This window comes from Equus quagga, chromosome 1 (genome assembly GCF_021613505.1).
Source record: "Equus quagga isolate Etosha38 chromosome 1, UCLA_HA_Equagga_1.0, whole genome shotgun sequence".
NCBI classification, from domain to species: domain Eukaryota; kingdom Metazoa; phylum Chordata; class Mammalia; order Perissodactyla; family Equidae; genus Equus; species Equus quagga.
Window position 1 is genome coordinate 29,728,508 of NC_060267.1, and position 19,729 is coordinate 29,748,236.

Genomic DNA, 19,729 nt, shown 5'->3' on the forward strand with positions numbered 1-19,729 from the left:
AGTATTGTTGTTTTTTTTTAACACTTCTTTAATATAGCTGTGCTTTTCATCAGTAAGCCACATGAAATCCTTTTTGAAAGTAACCAGGATATAAATGAATTATAAATGTTAGTAATAACTATTGTAATAGAATGGCAGTGCCATGTATTTGCCAACATATTTCTCTTTGAATTATTGCCCGAAGAGACATTTTTTGTGATATTTATGTATCTGCATCTTGCTTGTATGTGTGTGTATTTATAAAAATAGCATATATATTTTTACAAAATTTTTAATTAAGGAATCACCATATTTTTCTTACAGCAAGTTCTAACTTCCAAATTGCATCCTAATTGTTGAGGCAATAAACTCTTCCATAATTTTACTGTTTTAAATATTAACATTTGTTGAGCACTGACTGTATTCCAGCCTCCTTGCTACTGCCCATAAGTTTAATTCTTTCAACATTATCCTATAACCACCATCATTTTTAGTAAAGTTCTCAAACATTTAACCTAGTGTATCACTTCCTAATAAAACCACCAGGAAATTAGTTATTATGTAGTGATAGGAAATATGCCTACATATTTACGTTAGTGTTATAAAATTGGGAGCACCAACCTAAGCAAACTTAGGAAAAAATCTAATAACCAATAAGTGTTGGCGATTGTAGTGTTATGTAATTGAATTTTTCATTTTTTCATTTTTCTGAAGCTTATTTCTCTAAGTGCCAAAATATTTTAATGGAAACCTTTCTAAAATTTATTAGAACTTGATTCCTTCCTTAAACAAAGTAGAGTGAGTATACTCTAACCTTTGGCTCATAGCATCTTTGTGACCACAATTTCGGACTGAAATTGAAATATAAGATTTTTCATCCTTTTAACTGATTCTTCTCTTGCAGGCAATATGTATGCCTACCTTTTATCCAAGGCCCTGTTTTAATCTATTGCTTTGAATTTGTTCTAGTCTGAGAAATTAAATTGTTAATGTTGCCAAATTGTTTATACCTTGAAAGTAAATTTGGTTAAAAGTATAAGGACCTCTCCTAAAGATTGACAAACAGTTAGTACAAACTCATGTTACAGCATTTATTAAAGGTCATGATTGTTCCTAAAATCTCTATTGATCTGAGTTCCCAGTGAGCAGGGACCGTTTTGTTCATCATCTTATCCTTAGGTTTTACGATAGTTCCAGACACATGGTATTATCTCAATAAACGTTATCACATTCTTAACTTCATATTCAGTCATCTTGTAATTTTCTATAATCTTCATGATTAAAAGTTTAATTTGCTGTGTAAAATTATTCATTTATTCAAGAATATTTATTAAATATCTGCTGTGTTCTGGGCGTTGGCATATCAGAAAACAAAATCTGTCCATATGATGTATCATTCTTTCCTTTAATCGTTTTTCTATTGTTGATGATTCAGATTATTTGGTTTTTAGCTATTTTAAATAGTCTATGTGGTGGCATATCACTTTTTTCTTCCATTGGTATCAGAAACTCACAAAAATGAACAAGTGGATCAATAGGTGTAAATACTTTTTTAATGGTCCTAAATTCATATTGCTAAATTGTTTCCTGTAAACGTTATGTTGTCAATTTACAATTTTTGCCGGGAACCAAATTAACCAGAATTGAATGTTTTCTTTTTTTTTTAATGCCTTAATTTAATATATTTTAAATGGAACCTGAGCTGAACACCATTCCTTCCATCTGTTGTTCTCAAATTGTATTTCTTTGCATCCTTTGCCAATTTATAACATAGGATTCTTTCTGCCTCAATTTTTATGAATTTTTCAATATACTCAGGTTTCCTTTATTTCCAAGATATGATTGATTGTAATATGTACACCAACTTAGTATCAGCTTTTCTGGAGAAAAGAAATACTACCATAAATACACAGATTTTCCTCATTTTACAATGAGATTATGTCTCAATAAACCTATTGTAAATTGAAAATATCATAATTCAAAAATGCGTTTAAGGGGCTGGCCCAGTGGCACAGCAGTTAGATTCGCATGTTCCGCTTCGGTGGCCTGGGGTTCACCGGTTTGGATCCCAGGTGTGGACATGGCACCGCTTGGCACGCCATGCTGTGGTAGGTGTCCCACATATAAGATGGAGGAAGATGGGCATGGATGTTAGCTCAGGGCCAGTCTTCCTCATCGAAAAGAGGAGCGTTGGCAGCAGTTAGCTCAGGGCTAATCTTCCTCAAAAAAAAAAAAAAATGCGTTTAATACACCTAACCTACAAAACATCATAGCTTAGCTAGCCTACCTTAAACATGCTCAGAACACTTACATTAGCCTACAGTTGGTCAAAATCATCTAACACAAAGCCTATTTTATAATAAAGTGTTGAATATATCATGTAATTTATTAAATACTGTACTGGAAGTAAAAAGCAGAATGGTTGTATAAGTACAGAATGGTTGTAAGGCTATCGCCTGTTTACCTTCGTGATCACGTGGCTGACGGGGAGCTGTAGCTCTCTGTCACTGCCCAGCATCGCAAGAGAGTATCGTACTGCATATCACTAGTCTAGGAAAAGATCAAAATTCAAAATCTGAAGTAAGATTTCTACTGAATGCCTATCGCTTTTGTGCTGTCATAAAGTTGAAGAATTGTAAGTCGAACCATCGTACATTGGGGACCATCTGTACACATCAACTATTAGATGACTCTTACTTCCAGTTTGTTAAAATATTTTTTATAGTGGTCAAATATACATAAAATTTACCATTTTAACCATTTTTAGTGTACAATTCAGTGGAATTAAGTACATTCACTTTGATGTGCAGCCATTACCACTATCCATCTCCAGAATTTTTTAATCAGCCGAAATTGAAACTCTTTACCCCTTAAATAATAAGTCTCTGTTACCCCCTCCCCCAGCCTCTGGCAACCTCTATTCTATTTTCCATCTCTATGAATTTGCCTATTCAAATCACATTTTGTTTCTCCATTCATCCATTGATATTTGTTTCTACCTTTTGGCTATTGCAAATACTGCTGCTATGAATATAGGTGTACAAATGTCTGTTTGAGTCCCTGTTTTCACTTCTTTTGTGTATATACCTAAAAGTGAAACAGCTAGATCATATGGTAATTCTATGTTTGCTTGTTTGAGGAATCGCCAGACTGTTTCCATAGCAGCTGTACCATTACCATCTCACCAGCAATGCAAAAGGGTTCCAAATTAGAACATCAAACAAAGGGTATACAATATTTCAAACACGGAAAAGTGTAGGAAGTACTATAACAGAGATCTGTGGACCAACTACTTGAATTTTAACATTTTCTGCATTTACTTCAGTTCTTTTTTAAAAATTATAGCTAAAGCTTCCTCCTCCTTGATCCCCCCTCTCTTCCTTCAGAGGTAACCACTATTCTAAAGATGCCTACATATCTTTCCTTGTATGTTTGGGTACTTCATCTCTCTCCCTCTCTCTCTGTCTTTCTCTCTCTCTCCATAAACAAGATGTAGTATTGTCTTATATGTTTTTAAATTTTACAGAATAATTTCGTAATGTATGTGTTCTTCTGCAATTTGCTTTTTTATTCAAAATAATGGTTCTTAATTTTTAAGCTTTATTGAGGTATAATTTACATACAATAAAATTCACCCATTTTAAGTGTACAGTTTGATGAATTTTGGTAATTATTATACAGCCTTGTTATTACCACCACAATTAAATATAGAACCTTTCCATCAACCCAAAAACATTTTTCCCATCCCTTCGCAGTCAATCCCCTACTGTGGCCTCCCCCAGGCAACCACTCATCTACTTCGTCATTATAGTTTTGCCTTTTCTAAAATTTTATATAGATGGGATCATGCAGTGTATAGTCTTTGGTTTTTCTTTTACCTGTTTCAGGCAACATAATGTTTTTGAGATTCACCCATGTTGTTGTATGTGTTAATATTTCATTCCTTTTTTCTTTTGCTGAGTAGTATTCCATAGTCTGGGTATGACACAGTTTGTTCATATGTTCACCATTTGATGGACATTTGAGTTGTTCCAATTTTGGACTATTATGAATACTACTATGGATGTTTGCGTACAAGGCTTTGTGTAGACATACGTTTTCCTTTTTCTTGGGTAAACACCTAGGAATGGAATCGCTGGGTCATGTAGTAAGTACGCACTTAGCTTTATGAGATACTACCATATTGTTTTCCAAAGTGTGTGAACTAACATTATGTTTGAGATTTAGGTCTATTAACACAAGTAGATATTTTTTATTTTAACTGTTTTATCTTATTGCATTATATTAATGAACCACCAGTTATTTACCCAGTCTCCGCTTCTTTACTGTTAGAAATAATATTGCAATGGGCATATTTATAAATTGTTTCCATGTCCACATGTACAAGAGTTTCTCTCTATATAGTAGACATCTGCAGCTAGAGTTGCTAAGTTCTAGGGTATACTCATCTTCAGCTATAATAGGTATTGTCAAATTACTTTATAAAATGGTTGGGCATTTAACTTTTAAAGCTACTATACCTTCCAAATTATTGCAGGCTTACGTTGGTCCTTTCTATAGTTTTTCTTGCAAGTAGATATTTGGTTCTTTTTGTATCAGTATTTCCCAACCTTTTTCATACTGCTGTAGACTTGTTATTATAGATTTTTTCTTTTGATTATCCTTTCTTTATTTTTCAATAGGAGATTCATATGGGACATTGTGTGAACCTGACTGATGAGGCTGTAGAAGCTGTCCTTACTTGCTGTCCTCAGATACGCATATTACTCTTCCATGGATGCCCCCTCATAACAGGTTAGTATGAGAGACTGCTTGGGTTCAAATCCTGGTTTCATCTTTTAATAACTATGTGACCTTGAGTAAATTACTCAGCCGATTCCATTATTCAGTTTCCTCATCTGTAAATTGGGTATAATGACAGTACCTACCTCATAATTTGATTATGATGATTATCTGATGACACTTTATAGGGTGCCTCCACTTAGTAAGGGCTCAGTAAATATTAGTCATGATGATCATGGTAGTGGTGGTGGTGGTGATGGTAAATGCTCAATAAATGTTAACCGTGAGGAGGATAATGATGGTGGCGGAGGGAGTGGTCATGATATTAAACGTGATGCTTTATGTAGACAGTAAAAAAATATGTTTATAATATTACATCTATCAAATATGCTAAATGACCTGTTCATTGTAATCTCATCAATCTGTAGCAGTTGCGACTCAGAATAATTTGGACTCTTAGGCTAATGTGACAGTTCACCGAAGGAGGGAAGGAGGACAAAGTAGTCACAGCCCAGTTGGCTTCTATAAGAGCGAAGATACTGTATATCACTGTGCCCTCAAAACCACAGCACCTCACCCCTTTCACATTACCCCTGCAATGGGTCCCATACCACAATATAACCTGGGTCTCACTTGTAAATTAGTACTTACGCCCAGTCCTTCCAGCTCATTTCTCTAATCAGAGTCTAAATAGTTGTTCTCTAGGTTGACTTATCTTCCTAGAAGTCCTTTTCACAATTTCTGTTTTTTCTTCTGTTTGGACTGCCAATCTAAACCAAGCATGAACTAGGTTATATTTGGTTATATTTGGTTATCAGTGACATCTGTAATGAAGACTAAATCTTATTTTAGGCAAAGACATTTCTCAAAAAACTAATGCCAGAAGGGACATTGGAAACTGTTAAGAGTGGTTACCTCTAGAGAAAGTTGTAGAGGGACAAGAATAGGAAAAAGCCTTCATTATATACCCTTTTGAATTTTGTATCCTGTGGATGATTTTTGGCTATTAAAAATTAGTGATAATTTTAAGAAAATAAGTTAGAACCAGAAAAACTCATGGGACTGAGTACAGGGGATTGGTACATGTGTACACTCTTCTGGGGGTTGTGAGAAGGCAAGCGGAGGCTCTCTGGTCCAAACAAGGCAGAAAGTTGTATTCTAAGTAGGCTTTTATGATAAGGTGGAGGAGACTAAAATATGTTAAATGTAGTAACAGCAACCTTTGACAATAGATCTTTTCAGAATACCAACTTAAAAGTGTGTAAATCTACCTACTGAGCTATGTGTGCATTTAATCAATACACTGAACAAGCAAGTGATACTCATAAGGTGACTCTGTTTTCCTCACATTATTTTAAATACAAATCTGCTCTAAAGGGGCTAATTTTTCCCAAAGCCAGATGAAATCTCAGACATGTGCCATTGACTTTTCTTATCATTCTCTGGTAGTTAAAAGTCTTGTCATTTCATATCACTGAAACCCTCTCATTTCAGTAATTAAAATGTCTTAGACCCATGTAACACTCCAAACAAGAGCAAGATAAAGCCTTTTGCTTCTCCAGTCAGCTCAGGGTTGCTGTAGGTGGAAAGGCCGCAGTGGATAAGGAGAAATGGTTAGTTTCTCTGTTTTTACCATCTCATGTGTCTCCTCTTCCTTCCCCACCTTGCCCATATGGTTTCTGACCCCACCAATGTCAGTACAGGGTGAGACTGGGTGGGTAGGAGGGGAGGTAAGGGAAAGGAAAGTCGTACTGGGCCACCACTACTGTGATCCATGTCAGCACTCTAGGCTCTGTGAGTGAGCTGATTCTGAGCTGTGCTCTCAAAAGTGAGGCACTTCTGAGGTTCTTCAGAGCCCACTTCTTCCTACCCTCCTCATCACTGCATATATCTCCTATTTGCAATTCTCTTGATTCAAGCCAATGTGTCTCTTCTGCCTTGTAGCTAACATTTTCTTCCTCTGCCCCCAGGCATCTGGAAATACACCTTCAGTCTCTCTCTGTTGAAGTTTCCTAGCCCATCCAGGTTTCTTTCATGAGCAAAATATAAGGCAACCCCATGCCAATCCACGTCTGTCACAGGAAATACATACTTCAGACAATGAGAGTACAGGTCTTTCTCAACTTCAGCTGCATGGACCCTCACCATAGCCTCCTACCTTTTAGTATTCTTAGGTGTGGGTCTGATATTAGTGTACAGTGTCCCCCAAGGTCCGTGGGACATATCACACTCTCCAACTGATCTTCTTAGAGCCCCCTGCCACTAGGCATGAGGGGAAGAGCAAGCACCTCTAGCCCTCAAATCACAACTATCTTCAAAGAAATTTCCAACTCCCCATCTTTCCCACTTTAACACTTTCATATCATTGAATGGATGAGGTGCCATGTATTCCAAAATCAGTTTTCAGCCAAGCATTTGCGAGTCATGTATATAGGTGGTCTGGTATCTCATTTTAGAATGAGAATAGCTGGTACTTCTAGTCTTGGAACCTTAGCTGAAATAGTACTATTTTAATGTTCTCTTATATTTGTCTCAGGATAACTTGGCTGGACAGCATGTTATGAAATCAACCTTTGCTAATTTTATGTTGATTATCTTTCTGGTTACCATTTGGAAATAATTAAATTGACATTTTCCCTCTACTTTTAATAGAAGTCAAATCAGAAAAAATGTGTACAGTCAACCAAGAAAACATATCCGTAGGCAAACTGCTTCAAACAGTTATCAAAGACCTTATGGGTAATGAAATCTTTAGAAGGTTCAAACAAAAACTTATTTGAATACAGCAAGACCAATATTAAAATGCTTAAATGTGCCTGTATTAATATAGAGAAGACTGGCATATACCAACAATTTCAAGTCTGGAAAATATGTTGGATGGGTTAATCTAATTTTCAAACCAGGAGTCTTTTGAAATAAATAAGTACTGAGATCACTGGTAATCAAAGATATATTATTAGTTGGTGGATTCAAGAGAAATGCCTTCCCAGTATGACTCCAGAAGCTGGGGAGGCTTGATACCACTAAATTTTTCCCCATCCACATAATGACTCAAAATCCTGGCCTTACAAACTCAACTCTAAGATCTTAAAGGACAGGGATTATGGCATGTTATTCTTTTTTTTTTGTCTTTCATATCTACTATAGTGTTATATTTATAGAAGATAATCAATAAAGATGTATAATTTATTCTAGATCACAAAAGTAAAAATAACTATATTCTATATAATATAGCTACTTTAATACGAGATTAAATTGGAAATTTCAACGAAGGCAGCTGGATACAGTAGGTATAAAATTCTAAAGTGAGAGAAATGCCAGAGATGCAAATTTTCCAAGGAAATATCTGAGAACCTCTTTCACAACCCTGGAAACCCATTGTCCACAAAAAAGTTTGAAAGGGGTTGAGATGGTGACTGTTGAGAGAGGATTTTGGTGAGGACTTCTTGGGATAGTGCTGCTGTTTCACCTTCCACCCAGAGTCCAATGAGAGGACCTTCAGTGGGACCCCTCAGGCCTGATAGGTGTCCCCTGAAGTTGCCGGGTGGCCGTTTGTTAGCTGCTGACAGTAGGAGTGAAGGAAAGGTTGCTGCTGCATTAAATCAGCCTCAACTCCTAGAATTTGAAGATGCGTAAATGTCCATAGGCCAGATGTGGGCGTGGCGGGAGGGAGAGCCATCCTAGAGGGATAGCTGCACGGGGGGGACTGGATATTTTGCATCTTAAAATGTAGTTGGCCAGTCTATGGTAGGAATCATTAGAACATCATACTATTACCTAAATGTCCATCCAGAAGCTGGGGGAGAATGATCCCTCAATGAACAGTTCTGGAGGGACAAAAGGAACAAAAATAGAGTTGATATTAACGTTGTACCTTAAAAGCCATGCTTGTTCAACATACGAATTAAAGTACCATTATAGAACGTCATGACATATTTAGAAACGTTTTTAATCACAAACAAAATGATGATTATGATGGCAACATTAAAAATACCTCAATTAGTCAGTAAAGCCATTCATGCCTGTGGTCACTTAAAGATTACTTCCCTTTCTACAGAAAAAGAAAAAAATACTTTTTAAAATATTCTGATTTATTCCAAGGTCATAATACAAAAACCTAGACTGATTCCTAATACTTACAGACTTACGTAGCAATTCCCTACTTCAGAGAATTCTTATTCAGCAGACTTCCAGATTAATGTGTTTAGAAACTTGATCAAATAAAGCTATTTGCCTGTACTCTCTAGAGTATTTCTGGGATTATTAGATTATTCAGCCTGTAATATTCTGTAATACCTTTGATAAATATTAGTCAGATTATGGACATACAGTTTACTTTCTTAGCAGTGAATATGGACCATTTCTTCCCGAGTTTAGGGAAGTTGGTGACTCTGTAGTTCAATCCTTTTTGGTATTAGAACAGAAAGAGCGATCATCCAGCCTATGCTCACCCCATTCAACTCAGGATCACCGAGGGAACGATTGCCTAAACCAGACCTCCTTGTAAACATGCTAATGGTATTTGCCAGTGGAAAGGGTCTGTTTAGCTTCCTTATTTAAATAGACCTGGAACATATGCATTTCTAGGGCATGGCTGGATGGAGAATAGTTGTCACATAGACTCTTTTCTATGTAACTAACAGTATAGTCATGCATCGCTTAACAATAGGGATACGTTTGAGAAATGCATCGTTAGACGATTTCATCATTGTGCGAGCGTCAGAGTGTACTTACACAAACCTAGATGCTATAGCCTCCTACACACCTAGGCTGTATACTAATCTTTTAGGATCACCGGTGTATGTGCAGTCTGTTGTCCATCATTGACCAAAACGTCTTTATGCGGGGATGACTGTATGTAAAAATAAAGAGTCCCAAAACAGAACCAGCTTCCTCTGACAGCAGTGGTCCTCACAAGTTGGTAAACAGTTGTGTTCATCTGGAAACAAAATTTGTCCCATGGTTTATTCTTAGTAAGAAATAATGTTCTGATGATGTTGACCTCTGTGTGCACGTTAAACCCATGTTTTTCTCCTTCTCTCTAGTATTTTGGTTTTGTCTTCTCTCTAAAAGATATATGATAGAAATGTAACTCAAGAAGACTCTTAGATTTCGCATCCCCTCATTATGTTTAAGAACAAATTCTATGGCTTTTCTTTGTATCCTTATATCAGTGAGGAGATAAAATAACCATTTGTAATTTTTAGTAATTAAGATAATACTTTGTCAGCATTTTTCAAATGGATCTTAAGACCCATTTACACTCTTAAAAATTGAGGATCCCAAAGAGTTTTTGTTTATATGGGTTATATTTATTAAATTAAAAATTAAATTAAAGCTGAGAAATTTTTAATAGATTTATTCATTTTTTAAAAATAATAAACCTATTACATGGAAAAAAGAGAAGTATTTTCATTCAGACCATTGTGGACACTCTTCTTTGATATTACCCCAAACTCAGCAAGTGGTAATTTCTTAAAGGTTAGTTGCATGTGAAGTTGAAAACATATCAATGAAATTTTTATACACTTACATTACAATCCATTGGTCTGTCCTGCATTTCGAATGGATCTTTTACCCATATGTGATTTTGTAACATCATGCCTTGGCAGTTTGGAAAATATTGATTCTCTGAATTATATAGATTTTTCAAATGTCAACACATTCATTATACAAAAAAAAAAACATTTGTTAATATCCCCACTGATCTCATCAGAAGGGTACTGGGGAGCTTTCGAGGTCACAGTGGCAGCTACAAATTTTCCAAAATTCACTTGAAAGTTAAAATTTTATCATTGGCAAAAAACTCTATCATTTGTTTTCTTTGAAATGACAGGCTCATTTTGCTCTTTTTCAGGAAATAGTGTGCCAAGCATCCAAGTCTGAATAACCTTAGATTGTCAGTCATTCTTTCTGTTAAAAGTATTGCTCCGTGAATAAAGTGACTAGTTTAGCTCACAACCCTGAAAAGACTTTGCACTGTAGGATCTGTGTACCACACTTTGAGAAGCATTGCCTCACAGTAAAGAAAAATTATCAGTTACCTTCAGCATTTAGAGCAAGAACACAACATCCCTTTCAAATCACTCCTTATATTTTCATGTAGCTGCTGGAAGTGGTGGAAGTAGACATGGAAATGGCAGGAGTTCAAAATATTTGGGATAGAATAACAATATTTTTAACTGGAAGATCACCTGGTTCATCATTTACCAATGCTATTACTGTTATATAAATGAGCCAAAGATGGCCTCTATATATTGGCCCTGTGGTGTTTGTTTCTTCACAGAAGACTGGGACTGTTAAAAGCCCACTGGCACCAAATTCAAATTTTCACTCATCCATTTGTTTTAAATATAACCTAAATAAGCAGATTTTTAGCCATCTAGAGCCAGCCTGCTTTGCATACCCTGAAAAACTGCCCTCAACATTTATTACCCATAGATAAAATAAAACCCAGGGCTATAAAGAGCCCAAGCCACTCTTGCGCTTTGGAGCTCTCTGGCCCAGAGACTCCCTATCTTGTTGCTGAGCAACATCATGACACACAAACCCTCTCCTCAGTCCTCTGGGAGTTCCCTTACCCTGATCCCTTTCTGAGTAGTGTCCCCCTCCCTTCCCCACACCCCTTTGTAAAGCCTTGCCTTTGTAAGGTCTCATGTTCTAAGGGCCTTGCCTCGCATGCAAACCTATCTAAGCGCTGCCCAGATAAAGCTCGTTGTGTCCTGCTGCCACCTTGTGGTCATATCTTGTTCTTTGCTCTGCCCCCCATACCACTATAATGAATGTTAATTTATCAAAGGCTCTGAGAAATACTGTATCCAAGAAATTTGTTTAACTTTTTTACCCAAGTATTTCCCAAATTTTTTTTAGCACAGAATACTTTATATATTACATTTCTGATCCCTGATTTCACAGAATAGGAAAGTGAGATATTGAAATGTTATTTGCCCCTCATGACACAGTTGTTAATAATAGTGCCAAGACTAAACTAAAATCTCAAGATATAGGGAAATGGGCACCGATCCCTGGTCTCCTGGCATCTCTCCAAAACACTGACTAGCTCGACTTTTATGAACCTCGACTCTCCCTTACATATAATTATCAGTCATAAAATTGGGAGATCTGATAATGAGCACATACCTAATAGCTTTTATCAATACATATTCTTAAAGAGAAAAAAGCTGAAGTTTTTCAACTACCCAGATCATCTCTGTTCTTCCTCCTTTCCTGTCAGCACTGCTACTGTTGTATATTTTTGCTATCATCATTGAGTGAAAATAAAGTGGGCTAATATATCCACCTTGTATTTAATTTTTACTTTCTTTTTTCTCCAAAGAAGACAAATAACTTTTTTCCTGATAAATGACAGTTATCTCTTCTTTCATGACACCTTATGTAACATGTTTCCTCTTGTTTATGTATTCATGTGATGGCTAATATGACTATATAAGAGAGTGCAATTTATATTCTATAAAAAGAATATATATATGTACATATTTTTGTGCAATTCTAATATTCTGTTATCCTCAAAGCAGCCTGACCACCAAATTGGCAGTGTCCCCTGTAGTTACCGTTCAGATTCCCTAAATTAATAGGTTTATCTTTACTATATTTCTTAAGTATTTATAAAATTTCTTCACTTTACGGTCAGACTATAAAAAGAACTCCACATTATAAACTAGGTCTTGAAACTGTTAGAAGCATTCTGACTTTATTTCTTCAGAGGAGACAAAAAGATTAAGCTGTTATTTAAAATATTGTAAATCAGGGGCCGGCCCCGTGGCCGAGTGGTTAAGTTCGTGCGTTCTGCTTCCGTGGCCTAGGATTTTGCCAGTGCGGATCCTGGGCGTGAACATGGCACTGCTCATCAAGCCATGCTGAGGCGGCGTCCCACATGCCACAACCAGAAGGACTCACAACTAAAAATACACAACTATGTACTTGGGGGCTTTGGGGAGAAAAAGGAAAAAAAAAAAAAATATATATATATATATATAATAAATCATACGTGTTATGGAAGCAGAAAAATAATTTTTCAACTTATTAAATTCCCTTTAAATCAATTATGTCTGCAATGATGATCAGTAGGTACAACTCACACACTTGTGTTAATCCCCTACAATGGACGTGCACTTCAGTTTCTCATAATTGTCTAAACATATTTCACAGTATTCGCAGGCATGAAGGTTTGGATTTTAGAAGGGCAATGAAGCAATTAGACAGCCCTAGACTCCTTACGTTTACATTGAAAGGCAGGAAAACCTGGCAGGAAATCTGCCACTTGTACTTGAATTGACTCGAATTTTCGTGATATCGGAGGATTCCTTTCAACCTGATTACTTTACAAGCAAGCTGTTTACTCAGATTCCTGGGGAATAAATATGTCAAGATCTACCACAAAGAGCCAAAACCAAAGTATTTTAAGACCTAAGTGGTTGGCTTCAGAGTTTCCCTATAATTAAAGCTGATTCCTTGCAAGGACAACTCTTTTTTTAATTTCATATTCTTCATGTTCTAAATCCTGTATTATTCTGTTTCTTCATCATTATTTATTCATTCATTACTAATCCAGCATGACAGAATTTCTTTATGCCAGACACTGTAATAAGGCATTAGAACCTTGATTATTGTTTAATAAAAATGTGCCCAGCCTCTTTTTTCATAGTGTTATTCTACAAAATGTCTAAATTTATTTTCCTTGATCATTTGGAAAAAAGTTTGTTAATGTTTCCCATAATTTCTTTTTTTTAACATATAAATTTTTTTTTTAAAGATTGGCACCTGAGCTACCAACTGTTGCCAATCTTTTTTTTTTTTTTTTTTTTTTGCTTTTTCTCCCCAAATTCCCCCCTGGCACATAGTTGTGGGCCCTTCTGGTTGTGGCATATAAATTTTTTTTTTAAGATTTTATTTTTCCTTTTTCTCCGTAAAGCCCCCTGGTACATAGTTGTATAGTTTTAGTTATAGGTCCTTCTAGTTGTGGCATGTAAATTTTTTTTAAGATTTTATTTTTCCTTAAAGCCCCCCAGTACATAGTTGTGTAGTTTTAGTTGTGAGTCCTTCTAGTTGTGGCATGTGGGATGCCGCCTCAGCATGGCTTGATGAGCAGTGCCATGTCCGTGCCCAGGATCCGAATCAGCGAAACCCTGGGCCACTGAAGCAGAGCGGGTGAACGTAACCACTCGGCCACGGGGCCAGCCCCCATAGTTTCTTTTTCTTCGTGCTCCAAAAGCCCCTGTCATGAATCTCTTTCAAAAGGTTCTCCATCTATATTAGTCATAGATTTCTAGAGAGATGATGAAAAGTTCCTTAGAAGTCATCTGTACAACTTCTTTGTTTTAAAGATGAGGGAAGAGACATACAGTGAATTTAAGTTGCTCACCCCTGGTCTTAGAGACACTTGATGGAACTGGAAGTAAAAATCTAAGTCACCTGATCCATAGTCTAATTCTTTCCCCAATAAAGCACTTCCTGAGCCTTTGGTGTCAAGTGGTTTAATTGACTAGAAAAGAGAAGGAAATAGGAGAGTGACATCAAGTATCAGTAGTGTGATTTGTATAAATGACCTTTTGGGTCTTTTTCAGTCCTAAGAGTGCATGTTTTGAAGAGTAGTAGAATATACCACCCAAAAGTATGCCTCTTTGTTATAAAGATTATTTTGAGCTGATTATTTTTGAGAAACAGCAGATACTGGAGAAGCGCTGAAAGCAGAGTGGAAGTGACCCTTTTGTAAGGGAAGTTGATATTTATAAAAGAAATCTCCATTTATAAAGTGTCTCCCTCTGTAAATGTCTCCCTCTCTGTACTAGGAAGAGAAGGATGACTAAATCATAAGAGAATCTTATCAGTGGAGAAGGCACTGGCTTAAATCTGTAGAGCAAACCTACCCTTGTTTACCGTGCTTTCCCTGGTAGCCTCCCATAACTGCCCCCCCCACCCCCCCCACATCTTTCTTTTGTCTTTAGCTGAAGATAGTGTTTAAGGTGGAGGCTTGGGCCATCTCAAGGAGTTTACTCATTTTTCCTGGGTTTCCCCAATGTATACGTGAGGTGTTCATGTTAAGAAACATGTTTGTTTTGAAATAAGAAAATTTTTATATTGAAGTATATGGGGAAGTCATTCTGGTTTGGCTTGAATTTTATTTGAACCAAAGAAGGCTGACTTACAGCCTGTCAAACATACATTGTACATCTGCTTTAATCATTACCCTAAAGTAAAGAATGTACTCTTTGAAGATAAGAATTAATACCTCCCTTCTTGTGATGCCAATACTAAGATAAGTCTCCCTTCCCATGATGCCAGGGTCATGTTGACCCACTGTGTATGTGCTAATCTGTAATGAACATCTCCTTGAACCCTTGAAGGAATGTACCCCTGTCATGCTTGGTGTATGTATCTTTGTTTTGAAATGGCAAATAACTGCTGAAAATCACTATTCTCTAGTGCTTTCTTCCCTGGCAAAGGCTGCGACCCCCGGGCTATCATCTTCAGTTTGGCTCGAATAAAAAACTCTCTTTTCTTTACTATAGAATAATTATCGACTATTTATGTCGACAGTTTTTCTCTCATTATTCTCTTATTACAGGGGGTCTCAACCAAGAACTCGGAAGGGTAGAGAGAAAATTCGTTTTCCTCTCCTACAGTTTCTGTAGAGTGTTCTGGCAAGGGAACCTGAAACAGAGACCCCGCAGTTTCTCCTCATAGCATAATAAACTCACAGGCATTGAATATGCCTGCTATTCAAACCCACAGTCCTAAATGAATTTTCACAGGAAAAAGCTGCCTGAGGAGAACTTTGAGTAGTGTAATACTGCCATCTAGCATGAAAATTTTAAAATTACCTAAAAGTAGATTGTGTGCTTACTATTGGAGGGAAAAGTATCTTCCTATTTATTTGCAATAATAAATTCCTACAGAAGAGTGACACAAATATAGTCTGAAAACTAGTAATTGTATATAATGTTTGATAACATAGTCATAACTAGTAAAAATGCCAAAATAATTCCAGAAACACCAGCTAAAATGAAATTGGGAAGTATAAGTTTCTCATTTTGTTCTTTTTCAAAATTGTATTGGCTATTCCAGGTCCCTTGAATTCCCATGTAAGTATTAGGATCATCTTATCAATTGCTCAAAAAAAAAAAAAAAGACCAGCTGAAATTTTGGTAGGGATTGCATTGAATCGTAGATCAATTTGGGGAGTACTGTCATCTTAATATTAAATCTTCTGATCTATGAACATGAATGTCTTTCCATTTAGTAGATCTTTAATTTCTTTTAATAATGTTTTGTAGTTTTGAGAGTATAAGTTTTTCACTTCTTTTGTTAAATTTATTCCTAAGTGTTTTGTTCTTTTTGATGGTAATGTAAGTAGAATTTTCTCCTTTTTGTAATTATTTATTTATTTTTCCTTCCTCTCCCCAAAGCCCCCCAGTTCATAGTTGTTTATTTTAGTTGTGGGTCCTTCCAGTTGTGGCATGTGGGATGCCACCTCACCATGGCCTGATGAGCAGTGCTAGGTCCACTCCCAGGATCCGAACCGGTGAAACCCTCGGCCACCAAAGCAGAGCACATGAACCCAACCACTCGGCCACGGGTCCAGCCCCTGGAATTGCTTTCTTAATTTTATTTTTGGATTATTCATTGCTAGCATTAAGAAATATATCTGATTTTTGTACAGTCATGTGTCACTCAATGACAGGGATATGTTCTGAGAAATGTGTTGTTAGACAATTTCATCATTGTGCAAAAAACATAGAGTGTACTTACCTAAACCTGGATGGCATAGCCTATGACACACCTCGGCTATATGGTACTAATCTTATGGGACCACTGTTGTGTATGTGGTCTTTGTTGACTGAAACGTCATTATGCAGCACAACACTATATATTGATCTTGTACCCTGAAACCTTGCTAAACTTGTTTATTAGTTCTAACTTTTTAGTGGATTCTTAGTGGATATTAGTGGATTCTTTACTGGATATTCTATATACCGTATTACATAATCTACAAATAAAAATAATTTTACTTCTTTCTTTCCAACGTGCATGCCTTTTATTTCTTTTTCTCCCCTAATTTCTGTTGCTGGAACCTCCAGTGCAATGTTGAACAGAAGCAGCAAGAGCAGCCATCCTTGTCTTGTTCCTGATCTTAGGGGGAAAACATATAGTCTTTTACCATTAAGGATGATGTTTGCTGTGGATTTTTCGTAGATGCCCTTTATCAGGTTGAGGAAGTTGCCTTCTACCCCTAGTTTGTTGAACGTTTTTATCATGGGTGTTTTTATCATGTTGAGTTTTGTCAAATGCCTTTTCTGTATCTATTGAGATGATCATGTGGTTTTTGTCCTGTATTCCTTTGACATCGTGTATGCGATAGGCAGAATAACGCCCCACCTCAAGATGTTCATGTTCTAATGCCCAGAACCTATGAGTATGTTGACCTTTAAAAATAAAGAGATTATCCTAGATTATCCAGGTGGGCCCAATGTAATCATAAGAGTCCTTAAAAGTGGACGAGGGAGGCAGAAGGAGAACCAAAGAGATGGCAGCATGAGAAGGACTCTGTCCACTGTTGCTCACGTTGAGTATGGGGCAATACAAGGAGTGTGGTGCTCTCTAGAAGCTGGAAAAGTCAGGAGGTGGATTCTCGCCTAGAGCCTCCAAAAAATGCTGACCTGCTAATGCCTGATTTTAGCCCCATGAGACCCATTTTGGAATTCTGACCTCCAAAACTGTATGACAATAAATTCGTGTTGTTTTAAGCCATTGAGGTTGTGGCAATTTATTACAGCAGCAATAGGAAACTAATACAGTGTATGACATTAATTGATTTTCAGATGTTAAACTAATCTTGCATTCCTGGGATAAATCCCAGTTGATCATGGCATATGGCATAGCATTCTTTTTGCTGGATTTGGTTTGCTAGTGTTTTATTGAGGATTTTTGAGGTATTGGTCTGTTGGTTTGTGTGTGTGTGGTGTCTTTGTCTGGCTTTCGTGTCAGGGTAATACTGGCCTCATAGAATGGGTTGGGAAATGTTCCTGCCTTCCCCACTTTATTATAGTTGCTGTTTGCGTGATCTATCTTTGTCCATCCTCTTACTTTCAACCTATTTGAAATGTCTTTAATCTAGATTTCCTGTATAATAGATTACCTCTATAATAACTGATGATATTTCTATTACAATGAATAAAACTGCATTTATCTTACTAGCTGCTCTTTTTTAATTTGCTGATGTAAACCTTTATTTTCACAACTATAATAACTTCTTGTTTCCATATACTCTCTGATTCTCTTTCTTGCCCTAAACCTTGGTATTTTGGCTTATTTTTGTTTTGCTTAAAATAAAGTTTAGTGACAATATGTTGGGCCCACTTTTTTTTCTACTGATTTATGAAATTGTAAGCCTAAGAAAACCACTAAACTAGAAAATTTCCACGACTAGGTTAGAGATATATTGTACATACAACATAGGTTGTATCTATGGAACAAGTTTGTTAAACTTCTGAATAATTTTTAAGGTAATAAAATTTTAGCAGTTTTGCTTTAATTCATATTTTTCAAAGACATTATAAAACTGACTTTGCAAAAGAGCTGTAAACGATATTAAAGTTGCTACTGTACACTGAATAATTGAAAACCATCTGGATGTTGGATAATGTAAATTTGTTAAATTACAATGAATTCATATATTATATATTAATATATATAATTATATTATATATAATTATATATAAAATCATGCTTTATAATAGTATCATATGACATGGAAAAATGTTCAACTACAGGTCAGGTTGTCCTATTCTAGTAACTGCTCCCTCCCCTAACCATTTTGGGCATGTTGCAACTTCCCAAGGTGCTTTACCACACCTGTCAGCTTTCTTAATCTTGCTCACTCCTTTATAAATAGTCACTTCATTAAACCCTGTTCAAACACCTCACTTCAGTGCATCATCTATTTCCTGCCAGGACCCTGAGAAACACAGGTTAATGGTGAAATTACACTATTACTCTGTGGTTGGTGAAATTAAGATGAAATTACAGAGAAACAATAAATGGCTGTTTTTCAAAAAGTATTACTATGATATGTGCACTGCAGCTAATAATAAGGAGGGTCACCATTAATTAAATGTATTTTTAGTTGCATACTCTTCTTAATATATCATTTCATTTAATCCTTTAAATACTCTATGAGATATAATAGTTATCCTCATCCCCAGTTTATACAGTAGGACACATGAAATATCTTTGATTACTGTGAATTAATGTATTGTCATTGCCTTCTTTTATAGATCATTCACGAGAAGTCTTGGAGCAATTAGTAGGCCCAAACAAACTAAAGCAAGTGACGTGGACTGTTTATTGATGCTTATTGAAGCTCTTGAAAGCTGTGATCGTCATGCTACTGGCCCAGGAAACAGTGGTCTTAGACACTGGCTTTCCAATAATATGGTTTGTGCTTTGAAGTTAACCAGACTCTTAAACATTTTAATAGTGCTGTTATTCTGTGTTTGTTTAATGGGTGATTGTTTTTGAAATGGTAATCCTAGCATGCCCTCTGATGTATTTGGAGTGGGGGTGAGGTATTGTGTTTGTTTCTTAAATAACAAAGTTTCAAATTGCCTGTTTTCCCTGGAGATTTCCCTCTCCTACCTAGATATTTGAGCTGTTATAAGAGAAATTTACCAATATGGATAAACATTAGGAGAATTCTAAGTAAGGTTATTTCTAAAAGCATAATTACCTCCCTAGCGATTTCCTGGGTCATACCTACCTGAAGTATTTAAATACCCGTTTGGAACCGAACTCAGTGGGTTCGTCTCTTGGTCAGTGCAGAGTCGAAATGCACAACCAAAGCAGAAGTAGGTGAAGAAAAGATTTATTGCTCGCATGAGCCATGGAGCCCACCAGGGATATCTCCCAAAAGCAGTGTCTCCCGGAGCTCAGTGCCCGTGGAGACTTTATA

General features: G+C 36.4%; 1 protein-coding gene across 2 annotated transcripts in view; it reads left to right on the forward strand.

Moving 5' to 3' along the window:
• The window catches only part of AMN1 (antagonist of mitotic exit network 1 homolog), a 51,009-nt gene extending 31,754 nt beyond the window's left edge, over positions 1–19,255 (forward strand). For both annotated transcript variants that reach the window (XM_046639795.1, XM_046639787.1), the window contains exons 6-7: positions 4,662–4,773; positions 19,056–19,255. In XM_046639795.1, coding sequence (XP_046495751.1) covers positions 4,662–4,773; positions 19,056–19,129 — 186 coding nt within the window. In that variant the 3' untranslated portion in view covers positions 19,130–19,255. The remainder of the gene's footprint in view (positions 1–4,661; positions 4,774–19,055) is intronic.
• Positions 19,256–19,729: the final 474 nt, after the last annotated feature.